Source organism: Myxocyprinus asiaticus, chromosome 19 (assembly GCF_019703515.2).
Source record: "Myxocyprinus asiaticus isolate MX2 ecotype Aquarium Trade chromosome 19, UBuf_Myxa_2, whole genome shotgun sequence".
Classification (NCBI taxonomy): domain Eukaryota; kingdom Metazoa; phylum Chordata; class Actinopteri; order Cypriniformes; family Catostomidae; genus Myxocyprinus; species Myxocyprinus asiaticus.
The window spans coordinates 21,212,234-21,231,927 of record NC_059362.1 but is presented as its reverse complement, the minus strand read 5'-3'; the positions used below and the strand labels follow the sequence as shown (position 1 = coordinate 21,231,927).

The 19,694-nt window shown below is 38.0% G+C and overlaps 1 protein-coding gene across 2 annotated transcripts; it reads left to right on the top strand.

Annotated features, from left to right (window-relative positions):
• Positions 1 to 8,994: 8,994 nt before the first annotated feature.
• On the top strand, positions 8,995 to 16,018 carry LOC127410192 (BTB/POZ domain-containing protein 6-B-like). Of its 2 annotated transcripts, XM_051645327.1 has the most exons (5): positions 8,995 to 9,093; positions 10,649 to 10,943; positions 11,040 to 11,130; positions 11,222 to 11,340; positions 12,671 to 16,018. In XM_051645327.1, the coding sequence occupies exons 2-5, from the start codon at positions 10,738 to 10,740 to the stop codon at positions 13,701 to 13,703; spliced, it is 1,449 nt and encodes a 482-aa protein (XP_051501287.1). In that variant the 5' UTR covers positions 8,995 to 9,093; positions 10,649 to 10,737; the 3' UTR covers positions 13,704 to 16,018. The 2 variants fall into 2 exon arrangements, with proteins under 2 accessions (XP_051501287.1, XP_051501286.1); XM_051645326.1 differs by lacking the exon at positions 8,995 to 9,093 and having other exon boundaries at positions 10,129 to 10,943.
• Positions 16,019 to 19,694: the final 3,676 nt, after the last annotated feature.

The window sequence follows — 19,694 nt, the reverse complement described above, 5'->3', positions numbered from 1 at the left end:
GCTGAAATCAACTTTTTGCCAATGGAGTACGAAATATAAACTTGTTTTCCCTTTAAATTAAGTCTATTTTTCTAGCCTATTGGCAAATAGTTATTTTAATTATTATTTTAAGCATAAACCTCACTAAATTTAAGGATGTTTCAATATTTTTGCTGGAAAACAAGACAAAAATACAGAGCAAGACTTTTTTGCAGTGTATCCACTGCCAACATGAAGGTTTAACCTTAAAAGGTGCTTCCAATATATTTAGACAATATTAAAATCAGACAAACCAACTTCATAAATTGAAGCAGTAATTTCTTTTAGCTTGAATCATTTGCACTTGAAGTCTCTGAGTAAGAAGGTAAAGTCTACTTTGTTTACACCACTCGCTCTGAAACAATCAACTTTGTGTAACGATGCTGGCAATGACAGGCAGATGATGACGATGAAGTGAAGAACCCATGTGCAGTTTATTTACATGAAGGGTGAAAACCAAAAACGTGACTACAAGACATGGACATGGACATGGACAATACCTGACAATGGCAAACATGAGGCTTAAATACATGGACAAGGGAGAAACATGACAATGATAACCAATGACAAGACAGAACTGATAACAAGGTAACAAGAAAATAAACCAATGAAAGCAAGACACATGAACATGGAGGGAAACATGATATCACATGACCAGGGGAAACAGGAAATAACATGACATGGAACACATGACTATAAAACAGGAACTAATCTTCCAAAATAAAAGACATTAACACAAAATATGAACAAAAACACATAAAACTATGACACTTTGATATTGAAAACTGGCATTTACACTAACTACTCACACCTGAACACTGTGAATGATTAATGATGAATTATTAATTATTAATTATTCACATATTGCAGCAGCAGATGTTAGAAAAAAGTGAGACAAAGAGAGAGGGCTGAACTTGAGATGCAGCCAGGGCATCTTGCTGACGATAGAGTGCAGGGACTAGTGTGTTCTGCTTTAAAGAGGGCACCAAGATCTGTGTGGTGAAAAGCACTTGCAGTGATCTTGTTTTGTATTCTCATTATGGAACTCAGTGCTCCAGTTCTCATGTCAAACTTTTAGCACATGAAGTGCTAGGGATTTACTTTATGATCTGACAGACGCAGAGAACTGTTGACTGAAATAACACTTAGACTATTTTTATTTCAAGCTGACAAAGGAAGCTTATTGCTAGAATCTGAATTTTTAGAGCATGGGAAGTTAACACCAAAAAAAAAATGACAGCTTCAAAGAGTTTATCGTTTGAATGTTAGACAATCTACCTGCACCACATAAGCCTGAGGGCCGTTGTCCTGTATGCAGGACAACGGCTCGTTCCATCCTCTGCAACAGTCTGAGAGCAGTCATCGAAACCTCATGGGTCTTTTCACCAAACTCCAACATGTGTGCAAAACGTGGAATGTATAGACATGGATCTATAGACAGATATCAACAGTTTGGAAGTCAGATGTTTGATCAACGTCTGCTGATCTGCACAAATCTGATATGTCACTTAAGCTGAAAGTTTGAGTTTATCTCAAATCAAGACTAACTGACTCTCTTCCTGTGTACCTATTTTAGCTGATGTCCTTTCATGGGATTAAGAACAGCGTAAATCTTCTGAGGTTCTCCTTGACTCAAAGTTGAATCTAGAACACAGTCTCCCTATGGGAACCTCTAAAAGTGGACTGGCTTGGAGTCAGTCCATGGGAGCAAATATCCCTCACTTCCACCTACTTCTAAGTCCTTGGTTAAACTCTTTTTGCTGCCCCAATAAAGCCCAAACACCACTGCTGTCCTATTAAGAAGGAAATGAGCTCATCTCAGAAAGGCGGCCAACCACAATCCTATCTAATGCTACACTATGGGGACTGCACCTGCACTTAAGAGACATTCTGTATTACTTCAATAAAATCCCCCAAGAATGTCACTGTCACTGTCCTTTTTATACATGTAGGTAATGTTATATTAAATTATCATATTAAAGCACTAGGGCACAGTGGTTGACAGAGCAAATATTGTGTGCCATCTGTAAAATAGTTTAAATCATTTGAAGAAAAATTTAATTTTCTCATGTGATAATCTGGCCCCCACAGTGAGCCTGGTTTCTCCCAAGGTTATTTTTCTCCATTAACCAACATCTTATGGAGTTTTGTGTTCCTTGCCACAGTCGCCTCCGGTTTGCTCACTGGGGTTATAAATACAATTATTATTTAACTATTTAATTATTTATTTTTATACACAATTTAAAATTACACAATGATAACTCTTTATAGATATTACAGTTTAATTTTCTGTTAAAGCTTGATTTTCTGTAAAGCTGCTTTGAAACCATGCGTGTTGTGAAAGCGCTATACAAATAAAAATTACTTGACATGTAACATTCTTTGGAGTGATCCATTCTACACTGCAATATAAATTGATTTTCAGACCTCTTTTTCACTCGTGCCTGTAAAATATCTGATTTGCGAGACTGTGCAGCTGTCAGAGTTTGATTAAGAAAAAGTGATAAATGAATACAGAGAGAAATAATTAAATAGATGTGAGAACTGTTAGAGAGGATGGGAAACTAAAAACATTTTCAGGACAAAAGCCCACAAATTGCCAGTGTAGAAAAAGGCAATTCAAACAATTCATGTTGAGAGTTGCGGACAGCAGTGCAGGAAAACATTCCTTACAGACAACAACAGACACCCCATTGAAGAACAAGCAAAGTGGGAGAGTTGCATAATTATCACAAAACTAATGACCACTGTATAATTCCCTTCATAATAAAATATGATTAATAATTTATATTAAATCAATTAACAATGAAATACTATTCTGCCATAACATGTGCCAGCTTTAACATTAAAAACCAAATATTAATCAGCCTAACAGGAGTGTGCCTAAATGGTCATGAGCCTAAAGATATTGAATGTCAGATCAGACTCCTCAAAATTAAATCAGTCTCTGTCTGACCTTGTCTTGCACTAGTCTTACATGTCTGTGATTGTTAAAATGTTAATCTGCTGTTTAGGATGAAAGCTTGATTTTGACACAGTGGGAGTACAAAACTACTAATCAAGACCTTTCACAATTAGTATGTAGCTGAAGTGGTTACTGTACTTTTGATTATTATATGATTAATTTTGCAGCAGAAGGGGATTATGTAAAGAAAACATCCACATGAAACTAGAATAGTTCATAATAAATTAAAAACAAAACACATTTCTTCTTGGGAAGATATACTTTTTTAATTGTTATATCATTCTTGTGACAGTAGGCTATTAAGTAATTCAGGAGTAGCATGCATAACCACACTATAGGTATTTTCTTCTAGTGTACAGGAAAACACGTAACCTAGAGGGCAGTGTTGCCAGTTTGGGGAATTTGTCACCAAATTTAGTGACTTTCCCATGGTTGCTGCAACTTTTAATGTTGTTTTGCGACAAGGAGCTATTTTGGTTATATGTACCGTATATATACTTGATGATTTTGGGAGATTAATTCTTAAACACACACACGCAAAGTCATACAATGTTTACATTTAGTCATTTAGCAGACACTTTTATCCAAAGTGACTTACAAATCAGGAACATAAGCAAATTGTCATACAAAAGTCAACAAAATCTGCAGTATCGCACTGCCAAGTTCCCAGAATAGCTAGAGCAGTATAGAAACTAGCGCATAAGAAAGACACAAAAACATTCCTTGTCTGTCTCTCTCTCTCTCTCTCTCTCTCTCTCTCTCTCTCTCTCTCTCTCTCTCTCTCTATATATATATATATATATATATATATATATATATATATACACCGATCAGCCACAACGTTAGAACCACCTGCCTAATATTATGTTGGTCCTCCTCGTGCTGCGAAAACAGCACCAACCCGCATTCTATTCTTCTCACCACAATTGTACAGAGCAGTTATCTGAGTTACCATAGACTTTGTCATTTCGAACCAGTCTAGCCATTCTGTGTTGACCTCTCTCATCAACAAGGCATTTCCGTCCACAGAACTGCCGCTCACTGGATGTTTTTTGTTTTTGGCACCATACTGAGTAAATTCTAGAGAACATTGTGCATGAAAATCCCAGCAGATCAGCAGTTACAGAAATACTCAAACCAGCCCTTCTGGCACCAACAGTCATCCAATTCAATGCTGACAAATCATGATTTCTGGGCCATAAACACTTTGACATTTGACAATATTGACATTTGTCTAATTATGTTAATATTGATGGAAATCTGACCAAAACCTCTAAAACCATTAAGAATCTGGGAATCACTTTCGATCCATCTCTTACTTTTGAAGCCCACATTAGAACCATCACTAAAACTGCTTTTTTCCATCTACGTCACATTGCACGACTTCGCCCCATTCTCAGTCTGAAGGATGCAGAATCACTAGTTCATGATTTCATATCATCACTTCTCGACTACTGTAACTGCCTCTTTATTGGCCTACCAGCTAAAACTATTGCCCGATTACAATACATCCAAAACTCTGCAGCTTGGGTTCTCACTAACACCAAGCATTCTGCACACATTACTCCCATCTTGTTTAGTCTTCACTGGCTGCCTGTCTCATGCCGTATTAAGTTTAAAATTCTTCTCCTGACATACAAAGCTCTCAATGATCTGGCACCTCGTTATATTTGTGATCTGCTGCATCCATACACACCAGCACACATTCTTCGTTCTTCTGATTCCAATTTGTTGTCTGTCCTTAGATTTCGTCTATCCACTTTTGGTGGGAGATCCTTTAGTGTAGTTGCACCTAAACTGTGGAACTCTCTACCTCAGAGCCTCCGTGACATCTCCTCTATTTCTATCTTTAAATCTCAGCTTAAAACACATCTTTTCTCAGTGCATTATCTATCTGTTACTGATTGATGTTTTATTTCCCCCTTTGTAATTGAGATTGTAACCTCTGTTGAAATGTATATTAATGTACTTTGTCTTGTTAAATGTATATGGAGTGTAAAGTGTCCTTGAGCTTGTGGAAAGGCGCTATATAAATAAAATGTATTATAATTATTATTATTATTATTATTATTATTATTATTATTATTATCCATGCAATTATCTAATCAGCCAATCATGTGGCAGCAGTGCAGTGCATAAAATCATGCAGATACAGGTCAGGAGCTTCAGTTAATGTTCACATCAACCATCAGAATGGGGAAAAAATGTGATCTCAGTGATTTGGACCATGGCATGATTGTTGGTGCCAGATGGGCTGGTTTGAGTATTTCTGTAACTGCTGATCTCCTGGGATTTTCATGCACAACAGTCTCTAGAATTTACTCAGAATGGTGCCAAAAACAAAAACATACAGTGAGCGGCAGTTCTGTGGACAGAAATGCCTTGTTGATGAGAGAGGTCAGCAGAGAATGGCCAGACTGGTTCAAACTGACAAAGTTTACGGTAACTCAGATAACCACTCTGTACAATTGTGGTGAGAAGAATAGCATCTCAGAATGCTTTTCTGAGATGGGGTTGGCATGTTTTGGTGACACGAGGGGGACGTACACAATATTAGGCAGGTGGTTTTAATGTTGTGGCTGATTGGTGTATATATATTAGGGCTGTCAGTCGATTCAATTTTTAATCACAATGAATCGCATTTTTATTTATTTTTTTATTTTATTTTTTTAGTTAATCGCGATTAATCGCAGATTTTGAAAATGATGAAATTTGACACCATGTATACTTATTTTCCTGTCAAAATGTATTTATTTCCATCTTAGGAAAGAAAACAAAACAATATGTAAAAATATATGCTTTATTAATGTTTTCCAAACAAAGCCTTCCACAGTATAAAGACATGAATGCACTAAAATAGCACCAATTCATTTAAATTTAAATTTTTTCCAAAGTCTAATTGGGAGGTTGACTTATTAAAAGAATTAGTCACCATAGGTTAAGTATTTATTCATATTTTCATTCATTTCTATATTCTCTATACAGTACTGTGCAAAAATCTTAGGCACATATGATGTTTCACAAAAGCATTTGTCTTAAGATAGTTATTTATATCTTCAGCTTTAGTGTATTAATAGGAAATATAAATGTTAGACTCCCAAACATTACTTTTGCAAATAGAAAAGATTAGAATAGAAGAACAGGGAGCCCTGCTACAGATGTCATGGCCCCCACAAAGCCCCCCACTGAACATCGTGTCAGTCTGATTACATAAAGAGACAGAAGCAACTGAGGCAGCCTAAATAGATAGAAGAACTGTGGCGAATTCTTCAAGAAGCCTGGAACCTCCTATCTGCCAACAACCAAGAAAAACTGTGTCCAGGTGTACCTAGGAGAATTGGTGCTGTTTTAAAGGCAAAGGTGGTCACACCGAATATTGATTTAGCTTTTTTATGTTTACTGGACTTACTGTATGACATTAAGTGATAAATGAAAACTATTTATGTCATTATTTTTGAAGACATCCTCACTATGCAACATTTTTCACAAGTGCCTAAAACTTTTGCCCAGTACTGTATATCTCATAATTTTACATTCAAAATATTAATCTCATAACATTATTTATGCATTTGCAACTGCTGTGTAAATGCATTTATTCCTGCTCTGTAAAAATACATCTAATTACCACTTCAGATGCAGCTTCTGTGCCACCTTTACTGTGCAAAGATTTGATATTCATTGCAATGGGCATTAAATCTCTTAAACTATCATCCTCCAAAATATTAATCTGCCAGTAGACTGCCGGCATCCACTTTCCTACAGCAATCGTGAAGCTATGCTCATGATTCACATCAGAGCGTCAACGCACCACTTTGAACTCCACGGGATAAGTGGAGTGATAGTTAAGACTTGACATGCATCTGAAAATACTTGATTTCTATCACAAGTCCCATCTGGGCTTGTTTTTTAAATCAAATAATAGCGTTAAGAGCTCCTTTCTCCATCATTTTATCACTGACAGGGAAGCACAGTTGTGATGTGTCTGTCACATGACTCTGGGCAGACACATTACAAAGGTTCTGCCCTCCCAATCAGTGTTTATGCTGGTTTGTGCTGTATTAACAGTAAATGCGTTAATCGCAATTAAGAAAACTTTAAATGCATTAAACTTTTATAATTAATCGCATGTGATTAAGGTGTTAATTCTGACAGCACTAATATTAAATTAAATCATTAAATAATAGGTGCCATTAATGTGGACTGGTTAAGTGCTCATGGAAGAGAAGTTTTTTAGCTGTTTCCTGGATGTTGAGATGATTTCAGCAGATCGGGCAGTGGATGGAAGCTCAATCTACCACAGAGGAACAGAGGAAAATAAATGATTGTGGACTTTGTGCCTCGTTGCGAAGAACAAGTGGGGACATAGACCTGGAGGAGTGAGTTGAGAGGAGTGCTGTTTCCTTGGTTGTCCTGAAAGCCAGAGTCAAAGCAATGAATTTGATGCCGGCAGTTACAGGTAGCATGGGGGGGGGGGTTGATTGAAGAGATGAGATGTGGGCAATAAAGTTAAGCTGGTCATCAACCACCACTCCCAGGTTCTGGGCTGTCATGGTTGAACGTTGTAAGTGTAAGGCTGGTTGAAAGGTTGAATGTGTAGATGAACCATGATAAATGGTGAGGTTGTGGTCAACAGATGGGTTGGCTGGGATCACAGAGAGTTCTGTCCTGGCAAGTATGAGCTGAAGGTGGCGTTCCTTCATCCTTTCTCCGAAAGGCAGGCAGAGATATGAGCTGAGACGGTGGGTTTGTCAGGCTGGAATAACAGGTAGAGCTGCGTATCATCTGCGTAGCAGTGGTAGGACAAGCCATGTGCCTTAATAATTGGTCTGAGTGATGTAGTGTAGATCAAGAAGAGAAGGAGTCCAAGCACTGATCCCTGAGGAACACCAGTGGTTAGCTGGTGTGGCTTGGACACCTCTCCTCTCCAGCAGACCTTGAAAGATCTGCCTGTGTGGTATGACTCAAACCATCCAAGCGCAGCTGCTGTGATGCCCAGGTTGGAGAAGGTGGACAGGAGGATCTGGTGGTTATTATGTGGTTATTATGCAATAAGTCAGATCTAACAAAGTATGCATCCACCACCAAGCACATTGCATGTGCAAAATCCTTCTTTCGATCAAAGGCAGGTGTGCCATTTACACCACCTAGGAATCACCTGTCTGTTGCTGAAACTAAATATACCTTAGCCCTTTACATTGCTGAACATTGATCAATCAACTGACCACTTAGAACATTTATGTAAAACCCATTTTAAAGATGCTGCTGTTGTCAAATCACACAGAACCAAATGCACTGTCTTGTTAAAAATTTTGATTGGTCAACTTGTTTTATGCCCCTTTTCTATGCATTTTTATATGCCCCATATATACTTTTTGTGAAAAATGGAGATGTTTGAGGGTGGTTCTGGAGATTTTCAGAGAGAGGAGTTTGGCTACACTGCTAAAGGGTAAAAAGTGTTTAAAGAGCATGTTCATACATATCTAAGAGTTTCATCATATTCCATTTGAATAGTGTTGTTCTAACATCAACTCATTGAAGTATGAATTCATCTGAATACCTTTGATGTGTAAATCAACTGTGATAGTAGTTATGGTAGTTGTACATTTGGAAATTATTGTACGAGCTTGCTTTATCTTATGTTTTTAATATTAATTTGCATAATACTGTAGTGCATATTGCAATACCTTTTATGATCAATCCCTCATGATTGTTCACACAGAAGTAAATATATATATAAAGAATACTTATATTAAAGGCATACTAGCAGACTCTCTTATGCAAAGAGATATACTATATATATATATATATATAAAGAGCTCTGGTGCATTTTAAATTGAGATTTAAGACATTTGACTAACTTTGTGTATGTTTCGCAGGCTTTGACTTGCAAAATATTACTGTCGAAATTATTTTGTGTTTATCGTAGGCGAAGTTTCCAGTTTCCAGCGTCGGAGCCCTCTGTTGGAGACCCGGGAAAGCGGTGTAAAGCCCAACCCCCTCTCTCACACAGCATACTCTGGATTTAACATGGCTCCTGACTGCCAGCGAGCCTTCAAACATCAAACCTGAATGTATTTTCCTGCCAGCTCCGCTTCGGTCGGCTTAATAAGGTAAAAAATCACTAATGATGCACTATTCAAGTTCCTCTGCGGCTATTGGTTTATTGAATCGGGAACCATGATTAATATTACTTCGACTGAAGAGTCCGTTTTGGTGGAGGGTATATCTGTTCTGCTGCTATTTAATCTCTTTAAAATGAGTCTGTTTGTAATGAACATTCGCGCTTTAATCAGTGATCATACATGTTAATGATGAAAACAGTCGATGCATATACTGACAGATTAAAGAACTGCTTAGTAAGGCTGAGCACTTCGTTGCAGATGTTGATCCCCTCCTGAGCCAAATTCTAACACAGTAGCATCAGATTGTTGGGACATTTAAGGCTGCATCAGCAAATTGACTTATCCGATGTTGTTGAAACTGCAAATGAAGCTCAACGGTGACTGTACAATGTTACAATGTTACGTTTTTATATTGCGCGTTAGTAAAGGGCCATTGAAAAAGTTACTTTATGAATTCCAAAAAAATCCCTTCAAAGGTTTGTGCAGGTTTTCATTTATTTCTGCTGTTAGGGGCCGTTCACACCTAGCGCGTTATTGCGTCCGTCCGGGCTGCTTTTCAATTGTTTATCTATGTAAACTTGCGCTAGACGGGCGTCTTTGACCGTTGCGCCACATCTCACACACAGTCGCATCGTTGTTGTTTCTGTTTTGACGCCCTATCAAGTTAAAAAAAAATAACTTCAACTTTTAAAAACGCATCTGGAGACACCTGCGTTCTGTTCTATTCGTTGCACAGCGACTTGATTTTTAACGCAAGGATGCGTTCGGTTTGAACAGCCCTTAAGAAATTAGACGTTCTGATTTTGATTGATCGTATTTTTATGATGACGCGCACATAAATTGTCAACAATGCGTAAAGGGTTAATTCCTGCTTGTGTGAGTAGAGAGAGAGGGGGGGCAGGCTCGTCGGCTGTGGGTGGCGCCTCAGGTCTTCTGACGTCCAGTTCACCCGTAGGTTTGATTTGTCAACAGAGGGCTGGGCGTCTTCTCCCGTCACACAAAACGGGCTTTACAATACAGAGTAGAAATGCAGCGGAGACGATGAGAGAGAACACACTTCAGATATGTAGGATGACAACCACCAAGTAGCACTTGTCCTAGTCGTCTCGGACCTCTGACTGGCTTTCAGTTATTAAACCAAAAGGCCGCGCTTGCAAAATTGCATCTTATCACTTTTGCCGTATAAAGACAGTGTTTAGAATGGGGATAATTCGTTATCTGTTGAGGATGCAATGAGAAAGATGAAAAAGTCTTTGAGCTGGAATATTTCCTCTGAACGGATACCTTGATGTTGTTTTGCACGTGGTTGGTAACGACATCTGCTTCGTTCTCCAAAGGACAAAAACACTATGGGAGGGCGTATTTTATAACGAATTAGTTACCGGGGCTTGTAATTTGTAATTAAATTAAAGAGAGCTTTTTTCAGTGCACCTGCCTTTTAATTACGCGACAGACTGGTGGATAGACTTGCTGATGCCAACAACGCCAGATTGCCTATATGGCAGGATCATGAAGTTTTTGACGTTTTTCCTTTTACTTCCAGAAACCTTAAAAAGGACTAAAAAGAGTGGGAAACAGCTCGGCAAGCTGCCAGTATGCTATGAAATCGTGACTTTGTCCTTGAGGAAGAAGATGGCTGCAGAACTCTATCCTGCCAGCATAAATACCAACCTCCCAAACAGTAACGATACAGCGGTAACAGCGGCAAGCAAAAAAAACATCGTCCAGGTCACTCAAACGGTGACCACACCAACTACAACTGCCACTCAGCAGAACATCAACAACAATAACGTTGAGACTGCCAGTTGGCAGTCCACTCATCCGACGTTGCGAGAGAGGTAACGGCACATTTTGGTCAAAATTATTGCCTTTCAAATCATCTACGCTATATCAATCCAAAAACATCATATTCTGCTGCATTTTGTTCTCTCCAGGAATGCTTTGATGTTCAATAACGAACTCATGGCAGATGTTCATTTTGTTGTGGGTCCTCCTGGTGAGTTCCAAAAAGTTCCAGCACATAAGGTGAGCACATCCTCTTGAATCAAAAAGCATCTTAAGTGTCTCTTTCATCAACTGCCTGTTAATTACTTTGGTGTAACATTTGTGCTTTCAGTATGTGTTGGCAGTGGGGAGTTCTGTTTTTGGTGCCATGTTTTACGGGGGTCTTGCAGAGGGAGAATCGGAGATTCATATTCCTGACGTGGAGCCTGCTGCTTTTTTAATCCTTTTGAAGTAAGCACTTTATACATTTTATGATATAACTGAATTATCTCAACCTAGTTCATTCACATGCACTTTAAAAGTTCGATTTCAGTCAGACTAAAAAAAAAAATATTGTCATGTAAACGCCTTAATCCGACTGAAATTGTTTTTTGTGAAGGACTAACAGACCTAGATAAAGCCATTGTAGCTCGGTTTCATCCAGCATTTATACAAGTTAAAGGTGCTGTAAGCGATATTTGCCGTTCTGGAATTTCCACAAGCTGAGCCGTTGGATTAGCCACACCCCCCTTAACAAAATCCCGCACTCCAAATAAACCAAATTAACTTAATTGAGACTGACACCAAGCAGAAGCGGTTGTCAAAAACAACAACAGCAAATTAGCTCCCTCATCTGACAACTATTATGAACAACATGGCATAAAATGGCATTAAACCTCAATAATTCGCTGCAACTACAATACAATGAAAACGCGCAAAATGATTGACAGGCAGAAAGTGTCAGAGACTGCGGTCCACGGACACATTTTTGTTTGTTGTTTACAGAGTCTAGTGCTGTCACAGAGACCAGTGAGATCTATCATGGCACTTATTTACTTAATATCTTACAGGGAGTAGGACATTTTTTGCAAACTTTTCCATGAAAAAAACGCTTGCAGCACCTTTAAGGTGCAGTAACATTTATCTTTGCGTGGGCGGATGTTGAGCGCGTTTGAAACCAGCAAACAACTAATTGCCAAGCATCCTCTTTTTAATGCTGCACTTTATGCTCTGTTAATGTTAAAATTCTGCTAAAATTGTATCCTTGTCCATTGTAGATATTCATTGTAGCTGTGTACGAAGCAGCGCCCACTCAGAGGCCACTGCCAAACCAAACAACTTTCTATTGGTCAACGCAGTGAATTCGCCTGTCAAATTTTATCAAACATGAACTCCACGCGAAGCCCATCACTCGAAATTCACGATCGCGTGAATTCCTATTGAAATGACTTAGCCCGCGGAATTTCGTCTTGTGAAGGTAAAAGTGATCGCGTCTTTAATTAGTCCACAACTGTCCTCACTGTTGTGCACATGCTCAAAGACAGATGTGATTCATATTACTGCCACTTTCTCAGCTGACGTTCTTCTTACAAATATTTGACTGCATATTGTTTCATGTATACTAGGGTAGACAGATGTAGACTGTAGCTTGACTACGCAAAAACCTGCTGTATCGCGATTAAACTGTAAACTGCGCATGTAAACATACTGACCTTGATGATTTTTTTTCCGTTTTATGTCTAAAAAGGCTAGATTGTTGATCGAAGTTCTTTTTTTTTTCTATTTTTTTTATCACATCCAGGTACATGTACAGTGATGAGATTGAACTTGAAGCGGACACAGTGCTGGCCACTCTGTACGCTGCCAAAAAGTATATAGTGCCTGCACTGGCTAAGGCCTGTGTCACCTTTTTGGAGACCAGCCTGGAGGCCAAAAATGCCTGTGTTCTGTTATCTCAGAGTCGGCTGTTCGAAGAGCCTGAGCTAACCCAGCGGTGCTGGGAGGTCATTGATGCTCAGGCAGAGCTGGCCCTTTGCTCCGAAGGTTTCTGTGAGATTGATCTTCAGACCTTGGAAATCATACTTAAGCGAGAGACTCTCAACACCCGGGAGGCAGTAGTCTTCCAGGCTGCTCTTGATTGGGCAGTTGCTGAATGCAAAAGGCAAGGACTGGGACCAACTTCTTGTAATAAAAGGGCAGTGCTGGGCAAGACTCTCTACTTGGTTCGCATCCCTACCATGACCCTGGAGGAGTTTGCAAATGGAGCTGCACAGTCAGACGTTTTAACACTGGAAGAAACTCATGATGTCTTCCTGTGGTACACTGCAGCTAATAAGCCCAAGCTCGAGTTCCCACTGCAAAAAAGAAAGGGTCTGACACCACAGCGCTGCCACCGTTTCCAGTCTTCTGCTTACCGTAGTAACCAGTGGCGCTACCGTGGACGTTGCGATAGCATCCAGTTTGCTGTGGACAAGCGGATTTTCATTGCTGGGCTTGGCTTGTATGGGTCCAGTGGTGGAAAGGCAGAGTACAGCGTCAAGATTGAACTCAAGCGCCAAGGAGTCACTCTGGCCCAGAACTTGACTAAATTTGTTTCAGATGGATCCAGCAACACCTTCTCTGTATGGTTTGAACACCCGGTTCAGGTGGAGCAGGATGCCTTCTACACAGTCAGTGCCGTGTTGGATGGGAATGAACTCAGTTACTTTGGACAGGAGGGTATGACAGAAGTGCAATGTGGAAAGGTGACCTTTCAGTTTCAGTGTTCCTCAGACAGTACCAATGGAACTGGAGTGCAGGGGGGTCAAATTCCAGAGCTGGTTTTCTATGCCTGAAGTCATTAGGACATCCACATTGCAGTGCATTCCGCTCACTGGATTTAGATGGTATGAACACAGGAGAATACAGGGTCTCATAAGGCTCTTGCCTTGTTCATAATGTAGCAGTTGAGAATCAATGGTAAATGCTCTTCAGTACCACAACAGACTCTGTTATGGCAGATTTTGATTGAAGGAATGTTCTTCAGCTTTATTTATTGAAAAAAAAATCTATATATTTGATTTTAATTATCGATGCTGCGGCAAGCAGATCTATATATATATATAAACGAAGATAGTTGTACTGCTCTTATAGTGGACTGAAGCCACTAGTGTGTCATGTTTTGTACATAACTTGAGGTAAATTTGTTTGCAGCTTTATGCTGTCTGACAAATAAAATGTCTTGTATTAGTGATCAGCTTCCTGAATTTCAGATTATAAACATTTTTTGTGACTCAAGCCAAAAGTTGTTTTCCCTTGTCTTTGATAGACACTCGGCCATGAAATCTTTGAATGTGAAAGTCCTGACATCCATCATCAATAGCTAGGAAGGTTGAACACAATCTATACTTTAAATTCCCTCAAAGTGTATACAAGTATAAGTATATCAGATTGAGGTAACATGATTCAACTATTACAGAGCTTAGCATAAAAGTCTTTCCAGGCTATGATGTGCATTATATTCAAACAGAAATTCAAAAAAATTAACCCATATTCACACATTGCAACTGCAGTGGGCTTGTGTAAATGAAACCGTGATTGTTAAGTGTGGATAAAATATTCATCTTGAAAGGCCACATAAAGGACCTATTATACCCAGCAGGCAGCATGAGGAACTGAATAGGGAGTCTGTTTGAATTGAGCTCATAGAATCTGCTGCTCCACCGTTTGCATTCTAATTGAGGGTTTCGTAAACATGGAGCAGATGCAGCTTGGTAAAATAGCAGATTTTTGGCCAAAACAAAAACGGATGAATATGGAATTATGACACATGCAGAACTGCTAATCAGACTGCATTGGGATTATGCCCCGTACATTAACACTGAGATTAGTTCTGTTGTGTCTCTCTTGGATAGAAACTCTCCTTTCTCTAATATCTGATGAATCAGTTTAAAAATTACAAACTTGATTTGTTGCCTTTGTGTTTATAGAAGGCAGAAAAAGGTTTGCAATGACTATGATGGACCATCATGGATTTTTTAACATGATGCAGTGCCCCCTGGTTATTTCCATCTGAACCGCAACTCACAAGAATGTAATTTCCAGATGGGTAATGCATTTTCAGTCTGTGCCTAAAATTGTTCGAATTATACAAAAGTATGAGGTGGAGAAATATAACTCAAAACTCAATATGCAGAGCCCTGCCTGGATGAGGACAAAATTAATAAAGACTTACTAGCTGTTACATTGATACAATGACAGTAAATATTTTCCAGTTTTATTGATGAAATTAAGAATCCATAGGCCAAATCAGATGGACATATTAAGTATACTTGTACTGATCCAACGGTGGTGTATTATTGATAACCAATTTAACAAGGTTTTTGGAGAAATACTGGTTGCTTTATTAATGAGGTTCATCCAAAAGGGTCACAGAGGTCATTACAGAAAGACTTACCAACAGCTGGAGCATTGATACAGAGCTCTGTAGCCAGCAGGAGGAAGGTCTTTCCCAGAATGTACACATTAACTTACAGTAAAGTAGAAGAAAGTGAGAACAAATATTTCAGTCCTTGTAATGGATTCAGCTTTAACAATCACTGCTTCTTAAAAAATGGGACAAAACATGTACCACAGTTTTACCTGCCTTCAACTTTGAAAATAGCAACACTCCTATAAAAAATAAATCCAAGATTTTGCCTAGAATGTTCTTACAAATATACCATTTCATTTTATGTTCTCTTTATTTGATGAAAATTATGACATTAAATTATTAGATTATGGCATGGTCACTGTCTATCTGTCTATCTATCTATCTATCTATCTATCTATCTATCTATCTATCCACAGGCTCTGGTGATTTTTGTTTTTTTTTAAGGTTATAATTTTAGGTAACTGTGCTTATGTTTTCAGTCAAAGCATTATATATAAACTCCATCATATAGCTTTTGTATAAATTTTCTATTTTTTAGAAAATTTATCTAATTTTTAAGTAGGTACTGTAAGTAGCTTAAAACACCAGAAAAAAATGGTATTGCATTTCTTACATGTGTAATATTTTCTCAACACAGTATGTCATCATCCCAATCAGATTTTCTATATGACAGTGGAGACGATACAATTGATGGAGCTGAAAATCAGTTTTCTGTGTTCTTAATTCATTCTTAATAAAATTTGTATGCTAAATTTGTCAATGTTTATAATATTATAATATATATATATATATATATATATATATATATATATATATATATATATATATATATATATAGTTGAAGTCAGAAGTTTACATACACCTTAGCCAAATACATTTAAACTCAGTTTTTCCACAATTCCTGACATTTAATCGTAGAAAACGTTCCCTGTCTTAGGTCAGATAGGATCACTTCTTTATTTTAAGAATGTGAAATGGCAGAATAATAGAAGAGAGAATGATTTATTTCAGTGTTTCTTTCTTTCATCACATTCCCAGTGGGTCAGAAGTTTACATACACTTTGTTAGTATTTGGTAGCATTGCCTTTAAATTGTTTAACTTGGGTCAAACATTTTGGGTAGCCTTCCACAAGCTTCTCACAATAAGTTGCTGGAATAACAGACAGAACTGTGTAACCAAGTCAGGTTTGTAGGCCTCCTTGCTCACACATGCTTTTTGAGTTTGAGGTCATGGCTTTGTGATGGCCACTCCACACTCCAATACCCTGACGTTGTTGTCCTTAAGCCATTTTGCTACAACTTTGTGTATGCTTGGGGTCATTGTCCATTTGGAAGACCCATTTGCGACCAAGCTTTAACTTCCCGACTGATGTCTTGAGATGTTGCTTCAGTATATCCACATAATTTTCCTTCCTCAAGATGCCATCTATTTTGTGAAGTGCACCAGTCCCTGCTGCAGCAAAGCACCCCCACAACATGATGCTGCCACCCCCATGCTTCACGGTTGGGATGGTGTTCTACGGCTTGCAAGCCTCACCCTTTTTCCCCCAACATAACTATGGTCATTATGGCCAAACAGTTCAATTTTTGTTGCATCAGACCAGAGGAAATTTCTCCAAAAAGTAAGATATTTGTCCCCATGTGCACTTGCAAAATGTAGTCTTCTTCCTTGCTGAGCAGCCTTTCAGGTTATGTCGATACAGGACTCGTTTTACTGTGGATATAGATACTTGTCTACCTGTTTCCTCCAGCATCTTCACAAGGTCCTTTGCTGTTGTTCTGGGATTGATTTGCACTTTTTGCACCAAACTAAGTTCATCTCTAGGAGACAGAATGAGTCTCCTTCCTGAGCGGTATGATGGCTGCTTGGTCCCATGGTGTTTATACTTGCGTACTATTGTTTGTACAGATGAACATGGTACCTTCATGCATTTGGAAATTGCTCCCAAGGATGAACCAGACTTGTTTTGTTTTTTTGGCTGATTTCTTTTGATTTTCCCATGATGTCAAGCAAAGAATCACTGAGTCTGAAGGTAGACCTTAAAATACATCCACAGGTAAACCTCCAATTGACTCCAATTAGCCAAGTAGCCTATCAGAAGCTAATTGCCTAAAGGCTTGACATCATTTTCTGGAATTTTCCAAGCTGCTTAAAGGCACAGTTAACTTAGTGTATGTAAACTTCTGACCCACTGGAATTGTGATGTAGTCAGTTAAAAGTGAAACAATCTGTCTGTAAAAAATTGTTGGAAAAATTACTCGTGTCATGCAAAAAGTAGATGTCCTAAATGACTTGCCAAACTATAGTTTGCTAATATGAAATTGGTGGATTGGTTAAAAAATGAGTTTTAATGATTTCAACCTAAGTATATGTAAACTTCTGACTTTAGCTGTATATATATATATATATATATATATATATATATATATATATATATATATATATATATATATATATATATATATTGACAGTAAGGGTGTTGACGCATATTGAGTGATGGGCAAGGAAAATCACTTTTTTCATTAGAAAATGTACATTGCAATAGAACATAAGTAAATACCTCTGAAAATGCATAAAAGATTAATCCAAAGTAGCTCCTTGAAGCATAAACCTTTATTTTGTTTAGTTCTGTAGCCTGTTTTATTCCATACTCAAGAATCAGTGCAATCCCTCTTAAGCTCATAGTAAGAAAAGTCCACTATTATTACAATGGGATTATTGCAATGTTTACATTTTAAAACAGCACTTCAGATGCTCCCTAATAAGGAAGAAGGGGGTTATAACCGCAGAATCAGGTCCCTAGTTAGCCTGGCACCCAGGGACAAAAAACTGGGGTCTTGTCAGATTTGGGTGTGGCTGCACTAAAGATTCATGTCATATTTCAGCATGGCTCCACCTTAACCTCTCAGTATCTGGTCAATGCTAGATACAGCTCAGTGGGCCATACTCCCTGGACAGCTGGGAAAGTAAAAATAACATCACACCAGCTGTGTAACACTGACAAGTTTGCCCCTGAAATATCTAATAAAAACTGTACGGGATATCTTGTCATTAAAACAATCCTGTGTATTGTTTAACAAACAAAATTAAATACTACAGTAGCTTGTTTTTAATAAAGCAATAAGGCATGAAAACGTGTTACAGTAAAATCACTTTAAAGGGATAGCTCACCCAAAAATGAACATTCTCTCATCATTTACTGACCCTCATGCTATCCTAGATGTGTATGACTTTCTTTTTATAAGAATATTTCAACTCTGTAGTTTCTCACAATGCAAGTGAATGGGTACCAACATTTTAGGCTACAAAATGCACATAAGCACATGAAGGCAGCATAAATGTAATCCATATGACTCCAGTGGTTAAATCCATATCTTCAGAAGCGATAGGATAGGTGTGGGTGAGAAACAGGTCAATATTTAAGTCTTTTTTCTATAAATTCTCCTCCCTGCCCAGTAGGTGGTGATATGTACAAAGAATGAAATGACCAAAAACAAAAGAAGAAGAATGTGAAAATGTAAGTGAAGTTTAAAAAAGGATTTAAATATTGATCTGTTTCTCACCCATACCAATCATATCGCTTCTGAAGACATGGATTAAACTACTGGAGTCATATGGATTACTTTTTTGCTGCCTTTATGTGCATTTTGTAGCCTCAAAATGTTGGTACCCATTCACTTGCATTGTATGGTCCTACAGAGCTGAGATATTCTTCTCAAAATCTTCATTTGTGTTCAGCAGAAGAAAGAAATTCATACACATCTGTGATGGGATGAGGGTGAGTAAATGACTAGAGAATTTTCATATTTGGGTAAACTATTTCTTTAATGCAAGGCCTCGTGTGTCTTATTGCTTTTCTCAAGAGCAGCAACAGCAATACAATAAAAAACACTAATGTTCAATAAATAGTCACATGTACTGATAAATATTACACTAAACAATTGTTGTGCCAAGTAATATAGTTCATCATCCTCTCTATAGACCGTGGACAAGCAACTTGGCGCATTGATATAGAATTCATATTATGAATTACATCGATCATGTTGTAAGTATAACAGCTATTCTACAACGCCTGCACATCTGGCTAGTCAGTTATCAACTATTTATAAATCTATCCATAATTTTATACATCTATAAATGACATTTAACTACATTAATAATTACTGTATAAAATAAGAGAAATTATGTAACTCGTCCCCATACAAAGTATGTGATAATATGACATTAGAAAATTACGTTATTTCACAATAACACTGGTGTCTGCTTACCTGTTATGTCACACACTTTACAATACCTTCACTCTTCATGTTGAAACAGTCTCATATTTACAGCATTTCTTTATTGCAGTTATACGGAGAGTTTATATTATTATAAAATATTTTATTTCAAGGTCAAACATCATCCAGCCTTAGC

What these genes read in the sequence shown, in the direction of transcription:
- LOC127410192 (XM_051645326.1), top strand. Translation starts at nt 10,579, where the DNA reads ATGCCAACAACGCCAGATTGCCTATATGGCAGGATCATGAAGTTTTTG. An exon ending in CATCCGACGTTGCGAGAGAG is followed by an intron (nt 10,944 to 11,039) that starts GTAACGGCACAT and finishes TGTTCTCTCCAG; the next exon opens with GAATGCTTTGATGTTCAATA. An exon ending in AAAAAGTTCCAGCACATAAG is followed by an intron (nt 11,131 to 11,221) that starts GTGAGCACATCC and finishes TTGTGCTTTCAG; the next exon opens with TATGTGTTGGCAGTGGGGAG.